Source organism: Necator americanus, chromosome II, assembly GCF_031761385.1.
Source record: "Necator americanus strain Aroian chromosome II, whole genome shotgun sequence".
NCBI classification, from domain to species: Eukaryota; Metazoa; Nematoda; class Chromadorea; order Rhabditida; family Ancylostomatidae; genus Necator; species Necator americanus.
Genome location: NC_087372.1, coordinates 36,679,528 through 36,690,073, shown reverse-complemented (window position 1 = coordinate 36,690,073; position 10,546 = coordinate 36,679,528). Strand labels below are relative to the sequence as shown.

Sequence of the window (10,546 nt, the reverse complement as noted above, 5' to 3'; positions counted from 1 at the left end):
GCCTTTCATCCATCCGGGGTCGATAAATTGGTACCAGACTTGTCTGGGAGGATAAAAACACTGACTTGATCATCGGCTGACCCCCGCAAGTCATTGTAGGGGCCAACGCGCCATCCAAATCCACCACGATTACGAATTCCAGTAAAACGCGTTGGCGCATCCCGAGTGGATTGATCTTGAAGTGTATATTGAAGTGACTTTATCCTTTTTATCCTTTAAAAAGATTGAATAAGAAGAAAGGAATGCGAACACGTTGTTTTTCACATTTTTTTCTGAATTTTTATGAACAATGAAAGAAAAACGATTTTATATTTGTAGAACATTTCTAAGTAGAAGAAAAAAGCATTCTTCATTGTCATCTATATGCTAGATGGTGTCGGGGGAAATGAATATGAAAGTTGCACCAAAAGCCAGATTTTTGAGCTTTTCATAATAAGCATAATGAATAAAAATTTAAAAAAAAATCTATTGAGTTTTGTATTTTCATCGAAATAAGCAGAACAAGCAAACAATTTTTCCACGTGCTTTTTTTCTCCTGAAATTCCACTAAAAGTTAATGTTACGGTTTTGCGATGTCACGGAATGTGTATCTTTCGTTATTAGGCATTAGGCAAGCACAACTAGGATTACGATCGGTGTGTCCCATAAAGTATGACTGCACTTGGAAAACGCAAAAAAAGAAGAAAAAACTGTACGATTGAGAGACGAGCGCATTCAATTTTTTCTACTTTTCATCATATGATTACATCTGGATATCGTGAATACGGGCTGGAAACGCTTCATGTGTTTAATTTTTTCTGAATTTTTTTCCATCAGGCTTTTTCCATCTCCGCAATCGGCAGCGTCAGCACCGGCAGAATGCGGTTGCTGATCATTCTCATCAACACGTTATTGACGTTAAATGCGGATAAATGTACGATACGACCGTACGAGGCGAAAGGACCGAAACGTGCCGGAAATAATGGCTACGCAATCGAAGTGGACGCCGCTACGACGCGTAGCGACAACGGTAGCACCGGATTCGTCCCAGGCGAAATGTATAAAAGTACGAAAACTTCATTCGTTCATTCGTTCGTTTCCGGGAATTCTTCTCAATGATCAAATGTTGTCTTCATGGATTTTTTCCCATTCGCCGTCCGAAAATTCCTTCTCATTGAGTCATTTGTTGGTTCACATGGCGGTGATTAATTAGCATTCTTAACGTGGATTTGGGAAAATTTATTGTCAAATGTTGCAGAGGAATCGATTTTTCGAGTTTATTTCAGGATTTCTTCAGTAATTTTAAACTCAAAAGCTTCACTGACGAATTTCCCAAAATCTCTCGCTTTTTATATTATATTTATTTGTTTATTCATTGTGTTATGTTTGTGTTATATATGCTAAAGATTATATATACATGTAATGTTTGTTTATGTTATTGTTATTTACTGTAATTTTTTTCTGTTATCTTTGTTGTTTGTTTATGTTTATTTATTTATATACCAGAGATATTCTGTTATTTAATGGAGATATTATTTCTTAATTATTGCTATTTATTTAATGCGAGAATTTGTTTCTGCAAACAAAGAGACGAACTTTTTTTAAATAGAAAGTAATCTGCTTGCCTTTTATCCCTAACATAGAAAATATTTTCCCTATGCGATACGGTATACGGTACGATAAACGCTCTCCCATTGAAAAGATACGTATTGATCAACGTACATGGTATTTCAGTAATGATGAATACAGTTTTTTCAGCGTCTCTCACAAATTCATCATATTTAGAAACAATTTTTTCAAGAAAAACGTTACGATTTGTCTCTGATTTTGAAGATTTTTTTTTAAATATAGACTTTTATAGTTTCGATCCGAGGATGGAGGACAAAATTCACCGTGCAGACGTTTCGTGGATTCGTACTGAGTGCATTATTTGAGGATGACAAGCCGGCTGGAAAGTTTGAGGTATAATCATCTTTTCATTCTATTTGCACATTGAGATCACCGCACTTGTGTTGCACCCGGTGACCGCAACGCGTCCACCGCAATTCTGGCCGCGCAAGCTCTCTTTGCTAGTCTGGGACCTTTTTTCGCACGCGCGTAGCATGTTATTTATCTGTTTTTTTTTGTTCATTCAATCACGTAACTTGAAAGTTTATGATTTTTCTGATAGCTTTTCTTTCTTTTATATTTTCTTTTTGTCTCATATCACTAATGTTTAGTGCAATTTTCTCACCATACAATTTTGTTTCCAATTTTTCAGATTTTTTTCTGGAATCCCCCCCCCCCCTCCCCAATTTTTCAGTCCCAAAGAGATATTCCTGCTGCTATGTAGCACCACTGAATTTTTCCTGCTTCTATTCTAGTTAAGGTCCCATTCAACAGGATCAGCCAGTGACCGACCGCACAATTTCAGGTGGTCAAGGGACGCGGCGATGCACGAACGTCTCCCGGTTGCCGAAAGGGCGGAGTTAGTCATTCGAACCTTCGACCGAAAACCTCCGTTCATATTTTGTGGAAAGCGCCAGACGTAAGGATTCACTGAGTCATAAATTAAAATAGAAATTAAAATTAAAATTAATTAAAACAAAAATAAAATGATCCATGTAAATTAGATTAAAATGGAATTAAGGCGATTATTTCAAGGTTTCAACGGGTTGTGTGATATTTCGTGCATCCGTGATCGAATCCAAATATGTATGGTATTCGGAAGAAGCGGATCTCACAAAGAAATTCTGCATACAAGGTACGAGGTTGTGGACAAATATTTGTCTTTTTTTTCTGGAAAATTCCCTAGTTTCAGAGGGTTATCAGAAGGTGGTACCGGTGGACGATCCGAACGTGGAATGCTGCGCTTGTGATCAAGCAAAGTATGAACTCGAGTTCATCGGACTATGGAGCAAAGAAACGCATCCGAAAGATTTTCCAACATGTACGAGTTTTCCGCCGCTACTCGCGCCGAATCCGGGAAATAACATATTGAATTTGCAGTAGAGCATCTCACTCATTTCACCGATATGCTCGGCGCATCACATTCGAAAAATTATTCCCTCTGGAAAATCGGAGGGGTTTCCACGGATGGAATGAAAGAAATTGCCGAATGGGGTAACACGTTCAAAGCTGAGGCGGAGGCGAAAGAAAAAGTGCGCCTTTTTCTGGAGGAGTTTTCCGTGGATTTTCCTGGAGCAAAAGATAATTTTGTTTACAGGCTGCAGAGGTGCGTACCTTGATGAAAGTTAAAGGTTTATGGTATCCAGAAGTCCAGGGAAGGACTAAGTCAAGTTTTGTGGTCAACAAGTAAGTCATTTGCTTAAATTTGAAAAAAAAGCGATGGCGTAGTATTTAAAACATTAAAATAAACATTATAATTAACTTATCTTCAAGATAATATTTTTCTAATGTTTATTTATTTATCTGTTTATTCACTGTGCTCTATGGCAGCCAAAACGAAGACAGGTAGGCTAAAGACGGTGGTATGGTACAGTACGCTAGGCATAGTGATGGATATGTCCCTCAGGGAGTATAAGAATAAAAAAAAAATTAAAAAATTGACACGAGACTGAATAATGGAAAGAAACAAACATGTGAAAGTAAAGAATTTTGGCTTTTTTTTTCGGATTTTTCCCTTTTTTTCTGATTCGAATATACGAATTTCGAAAAATTTCTAAGCAAGAAAAAAAACCAGAAATAAATTTGGAAGTGAGACGAATCAGCGAAGAAAAAAAACCAAACATGTACAAGTGAGAAAATTCAAAAGAAAATTAGAAGAAATAGAACTCGAAGAAAAAACGAAAAAAAAAATCAGAATTTCAATCTATTTTTCGAAAAAAAAATCGAGTTCTACCTCCATTCACAAAAAAAATCGATTCTCATTGCACCACTGCGAGCACCCAGTGGATTCCAGAAAACTCGTTGTATTGGTTGAAAATAGTTGATCTACCAGTGAACGCTCACTAAACTACCAGTTTACCTGAATATACTGTATGTATCGATCCAGATACCATCACCTGGCCTCGCTGGCCACAATGTTCGGTCCGTCGCCGGATTGGTGTGTTGGGATCTCGTCGGTGAATCTATGTCTGCCCGATTGTTCGTGGGTTGCGGAACGTACGTTTGATCTACTCCCATTCGATGCCGGAACCGACTCGGGGCCCACCTACATGGTATGGCGCATTTCTTCTTTGCTTTGCCTTGCTTTGTTTATCTGGTTGTTGTTGTTATTTATTTCTTCGTTGCTTTCAAACTTGTTATTGTTGACGTCATTGCTTTTATTTGGGCAAAAAAGCAAATTTTCTGATTTTGAGCCGTAACTTTTTCCATTCTCAATATTTTCAACATTTTTTAATTTTTTTTTTTCCAGCAGCTAATATCACATTGATATTTTCACTGATCGATGCTTTTATTGTTGTCGTTGTCTTTGTTTTTGTTTTGTTTTTATCATGTTACTATTTTATTTTATTTTATCATATTTTTTCATGTACTTGCTATTTTATATTACTGTTATTATTTTATATTTATTAAATTATTTTATAATGTTTTTATTTGTTCTAGTTCTGTCTAATTTTTTTTTCAAAATTACTATAATAGAAACAACTAAACTGATTAGATGAGTTCTCAGGATTATTTCCTGGTTTTCACTTCATTTTTCTAAACTCTTTGAGCTCGATTTTGCTTATATTTGTTTTTTGTTTGTTTTGTTGTTTGTTTTGGTTGCGGTAGCGATCAAAACGTTTGTTACAGTCGCCGAATTCCCCACAGGAACCACGTGTTCCCGTGAAATGGATTACCACTAAGGATGATCCACTCTCACCATTCTATTCCACTACTACCGACGTCATTCCACCGCTGGCAAAGTTGATCCTGAAACGAACCGAGGTGTGTGTGTGTGTGTAATTACCGTAGCTGTTTACATACTGTAACCACACAATCAATCAATACTCATTGAAGGTGATTCCAATGAGATGCTTAGCGGACGATGAATATCAACGTGAAGCGTTCAATATTACGAACACCAGTGAAGATGAAGAATATAAGGATAGACGTAAGATTGCACAAATCTCCAAATACCGTAACTTTTAATTGTGAACCTGAGCGAATTTCCAGGTGAATGTCTCATGTCAAATTGGGGATCTTGGTCTTTATGTTCGGCAACATGCGGCAAGGGAATTCGAATGAGAAGCCGAGTTTTCGTGTTCCCGATCAAGGTAGGATGAAATTCTTTGGAATTTGTTAATTTTCAAGGACAAATTGATTCTCAGTTTAATTAAATAATTTAATTTTGTAAAAAAAAAACTTGTCGATCTTTGATGAGCCAGTGAAAAAGTGCAATTTATTCCTCATGCGTCTCGAATGAACTCGATGAACTTGCCACAACATTACGTATGGTTACATAGATTGTACCTATAAAAAAATGTCTCGTAAAATTCAAATTAAAAATTTTAAAGCAGGTTTTTTCAAAGCCGAAATGATAGCGTCGTGTTCTAACATCGAGGTGAATTCGGCGAGAACTGATCCCCGGACCAAATCTGATTGTCTCTAACTTCGCACAGCATGAAATAATGCATGGCTTGTGCGAAATATGACTAAGATTTAGCCAAATTAGGTAATCTAAAATTGGAAATTAATTTATTTAAACTGTTAAGTTGCAGTTCAACTTAAATAAGCTATGAATGTTCTCGAATATATGTGCACATCTTTTGGAGAGCCTTTTTTTCTTTTTCTTTTTTTTTTTTTGAAAATGCTCATTTTTTACTAAAAAGATTTGTTTTTGGTTTGAAACCGTTCAGCACCAAGTTTGTGTTAGTTTTTTTACGACTTTTCGGTTTGAACTAAAATTTCTAATTTTAATTACATTGAGTCAAATTTGTTGTGTAGCGAAATTTCTTCATCCTAATCAAAAATCATTCGTAAAACAGTCACAAACAACTTTTATCTGCGCGAGCGATGCATGAAACAACATTTTGTTGAAATACTTATGGCGGGAAAACGCAACAGGGACCAGTTCTCGTGTAGGAATGAAAATAAAATAAAGTTATACCGAAATAAATTTATTTGCAGGCGCAAATGTTCAATTGTCATCGTCAAACAACTGAGCGGCAGTTCTGCAATGCGAAAATCAACGAGTGCGAAGGTAAGATCGAATTATCGATCCATAGATTCACTTAGTTTGACCGAGATCAAGAGATAAGTGGGGGGAAAATCACCAGAGTATCGCTACTTATTGAATCAGAGTATCACTCAATCAATACCTACAGATTCGGAAGCATTTAACTCAAAATGCGCTGTTGGCTCATGGGAAGCGTGGAGCGAATGTTCCGTCACATGCGGCCACGGAACGAGGACGAGGACTCGGTAGGACCGCAGTACATACCGGGAAATCACTTATCCATTCCATCACCATTTCTAATTTCTTTCCAGATCATTCCTAAATCCAAAACAACAAGAATCTGATTGTAATGTGGATCTTGTGAGAAAGGACATTTGTGTGGGTATGTTTTCTCGTGGCTTTCTGTTCAGTGTTTTAGTGCTCTCAGCGTTTATACTTGCGCGTTTGCAGGCGAGTCTGGCGATGACTGCTCGGTGACACCGGATCCGCTGTGTAAGACCACTTCATGGAGTGAATGGTCACCATGTAGTGCTAGTTGTGACGATGGTGTCCGCGTACGTACACGACTGTTCTTCTATGCTGAACATGAACAAGTGAGCCGACGTATCAATAAATCGATAATTGATCGATGATTACATATTTCGCTATTTAGCGCTGCTCACATATCACTCTGCAAGAGAAGGACACCTGTGTGTTACAGTCATGCAGGCGATTTATTGAGCAAAATTCGGAAGGTAAATTCTACTGATTTTCGCGATACGGTAGTTTCAAAGTTGTGTAATCGCACAAATTCAGAGATTTGCCAAGAACCGAAGGAAGAAGGGCAGTGTGGTGGAACGTTCCCACGCTATTGGTATAATCATGAGAAGCAGAAATGTGAACGATTCGTGTACACAGGTTGTAAGGTGAGTAGCACGTAAGAAATAAGGTTCCCGGATGAGTGAATGGGGACAACTCGTCCATCTACAGCAGCGAAGGGCCCTGTTTACCATCCGTTTGAAAAGTAAATAGCTCATAAGCACTGTAAACCTTCAGGATTACAAAAAATGACTCTTCAGATCAAAATGTCCTGAAAAATGTTGGTTACAAACCGAATTATCTCTATCTGTGGATTCAACAAAAAAAAAATAAAGATTTTTTCCTCTTTTAGGGAAATCGTAATCAATTCGAAACGGAAGACGAATGTAAACGGGTATGTGTGCCTGGTTATGAGATCGACAAAGCATCAGGTGGGGAAATTTTTGTAGTGGAACAGAAATCACATCAGGAATAAGAAAAAATCCAGCATTTTTCGAAAAATTCCTAGAAAACGCTGAGAAACAACATTTGGGTAAACTTATTAAGACAATTATTTTAAAAAATTAACTAATGAAAGCTTTGATTCCGGGAAATACATAAGTGATATGGCCTGTGTCATTTAATTGGAAAAAGTTAGAAACTGCGTGATTTAGTTAGAAATCGGAAGTAAGCAAAGATTTTCGCAAGAATAATTCCAGAAAAGTTGTTTTAGTTCAATGTAGTATAAATAAATTAATTAAATATAAATTAAACATAAACAAAAATATAAACATTAATAAACATAAATTTTAGTTCAATGTAGCTATAATTTTTCAGTGCCAAATCACCAACTCATCGACGAATTCGGAGTAGGAGAAGTCAACGATGGAGGTGAGCGCTAAATTAACTTCTTAAATGAACTACTGGAACCCAAGGTGCAGAAAAAATGTCCCCAAAAAGACGGGAAATATCATTTCATACTACCCGAAGCGTGGTGCCGTTGCGTAGGCGGCGAAGCTGGAAGAGGCGGTTGTGATCGGTAGGGAGAGGTCTCGACTGCTGCAATCGGATTGTTGAAACGGGCGAGGGATCCCATTTCGATCGCAGCGCTCCACTCCACTTCGAGCACATCCGCCTACGCAATCGGACCGGAGACTTTAAAGGGATCACAAAGCTGGCGCGCTCCAGTTGAACTCCTTGTGGAAAATAGTGCGCCAGAACGCCCGAAGCCGTATCTTCCGGACCGTTTTTTACGGCAATTAGGAAGAAATGGACGGAATCACTCTCCTCTCCATAATCTACTATCCCGTATACGAATACTCCATCTGAAATCCGTCCCACCTCAGATTCGTGGGATGGTGCCTTTAAGTCAGATTTTGATCAAGCTACACCGTCTTCATAAAGCTAGAGTCCTTTTCCTATGTTTACTAACTAATCTTAAGGAAATTTAATCGTAGTAGACGTTTTGGAAGAATTCTCCAGACATTTCCTATCTTATTTGACTGATTGTTACCGAATACTGTATCTCCACAGGTGATCCTGCACCTTGTGAAATGAACGAATGGACTCCGTGGGGTCAATGCTCAGTTACCTGCGGTCGAGGAAAAAAGACCCGAACCAGACAAATTAAGGTTAGTCTGAATCGGAAGTCTGAGTAGAATTGACCGTACAGCGAGGCTTGTTGCTGTTCTCTGATTTTTTTTTTTTTTGATTTTTCCATTGATTTCCTTTTTTTTCTTCGAAACGAAAATCTTATGCTTATGTTGTTTAAGGTCTTCCCCCGAAATGGTGGAACACCGTGTCCTGAACATTTGATTCAGGAACTTCGCTGTGAACTTCGACCATGTCGTAAGTGGTTTTTTTTTCTTCACATATTGTGGAAAATCCAAACATAAATAATTAGGAAGGTCAGATTTTTTTTCGTTTTTTTTTTTTGGCAGGCCATCTCTAAACAGCGTTTTTATGAGGATAGTGAAAAGAAAAAAGTTCTGCGCTCTTCGAAACGACTACTCTTCCTCTTTGAATGCGAAATTCAAAATTGCGATCACTTGATCAATTGATTATTGATCGGAAGGATATTGTTTCGTTTTCATGTATATTATAAAGGATAAAGGATAAAGTTTCTGGCGTTAATCAATCCGCTTGGGATGCGCCCCCACGTTCACTTCAATTCAGAATCGTTTGAGGTTTACGAACGTGTATCTGGCCTATACAATGACTTGCGGTGGCTAGCCGATGTGTCAAGTCAGTGCTTTTATCCTCCCAGACAAGTCTGGTACCAATTTATCGAGCCCGGAGGGATGAAAGGCTGGTGAGCACTAGGGCGGATTCGAACCTCCGATCGATTGTGCAGGAAGCGGAACCTCTAACCGCTACACCACACCCGCCCTCATGTATATTATAGTAATTTTAAATAACTAGACAGAACTAGGACAAATTAAAATATTATAAAATAAGATAATAAATACAAAATAATAATAGTAATATAGAATAATAAATAATAATACGTTTTTTGTTTTGTTTTTATGTCCCTTGGGAACATAAGAAATTTCTTGATACAACTTTTGGCACGTTATCGGCCTAATATTTCAGCATTCGTGGTGAAATTTTTCTGGTGCGTTATGAATTTTTTTTTTGGTTCGGGTTTAGTATAGCGGTAGGAGGTTCCGCTTCCTGCACGATTGATCGGAGGTTCGAATCCGCCCCGGTGCTCACCAAGCTTTTCGTCCCTACGGGGCCGATAAATTGGTACCAGACTTGTCTGGGAGGGTAAAAACACTGCCCTGATCCATTGGCTAGCCCCGAAAGTCATTGTAGGGGCCAGTTACAAGTTCGTAAACCTCAAACGATTCTGATTTGAAGTGAACGTGGGGGTGCATCCCAGGCGGATTGATTAACGCCAGAAAATGTATCCTTTATCCTTTTATGAAATTTTTACCTAATTTGTTAAGTAACGAACAAAAATGTTTTTATTCTGTCGTAAAATTGTAAGTTGATTGCTCGCGGCATGGACGAATCCTCGATTTTCAGCTTCCACTCAATGCCGAGCCGGTTCCTGGTCACGATGGTCGCGTTGTTCGGTGAGTTGCGGCGAAGGCGTTCAGACACGGCGACGTCGCGTACAAAAAGGTCGCAACGGAGATTGGGAGGAGGAGGAATGCGATGAGAAGGAGGCGGAGGAACGAATGTGTCGAATTCCCTGTCCACGTTTCCCGTAGAAGAGCTTCGCTGATTTCTAGTCGTTCGTTCCAATTTGTTGAGCACATGTTGTAATTATACTGCCAGTTGATGCGCTTTCCACGAAAATTCTCGATTTCTCAACAATGATGAACGTGGTCTGTGTTTTCTTTTTTTTTTTCTTAATGATTTGTGCTTTTTTTCCCCCCGAGGGTACTGTTTTTTCCTATCGATTTTTGTTCATCTAATGTGTGATGTTTCTCAGTCGTTTATGAGTAAAATGTCGACTATTTTTGGTCCTAATACTACAAGCACTTGAACATATGTTGACTCCGCAGACCGCGACGCCTCCCGCATAATTATTAACAGTCGCCCACATTTTTGGGATCATATAGATCAAGGAAGATTTCCTAGAGATCATTGAGAACCAGGATCCAATTGAAATTTGCTGCATTTCTCTTGAGTGCTCTAAAACCTTCTAACAATTGTAGAGAATTAGAAATAGGGCTT

The 10,546-nt window shown here is 38.3% G+C and overlaps 1 protein-coding gene across 1 annotated transcript; it reads left to right on the top strand.

Moving 5' to 3' along the window:
- Nucleotides 1–858: 858 nt before the first annotated feature.
- RB195_020601 (uncharacterized protein) lies at nt 859–10,077 on the top strand (the record flags this gene model as incomplete). Its single annotated transcript, XM_064188967.1, has 22 exons — nt 859–1,045; nt 1,841–1,941; nt 2,393–2,506; nt 2,623–2,722; nt 2,780–2,908; nt 2,968–3,119; nt 3,185–3,273; nt 3,974–4,139; nt 4,717–4,851; nt 4,924–5,017; nt 5,080–5,180; nt 6,034–6,106; nt 6,231–6,327; nt 6,394–6,464; nt 6,533–6,675; nt 6,735–6,816; nt 6,878–6,987; nt 7,233–7,311; nt 7,697–7,750; nt 8,393–8,490; nt 8,632–8,707; nt 9,890–10,077. The coding sequence occupies 22 exons, from the start codon at nt 859–861 to the stop codon at nt 10,075–10,077; spliced, it is 2,439 nt and encodes an 812-aa protein (XP_064044848.1).
- Nucleotides 10,078–10,546: the final 469 nt, after the last annotated feature.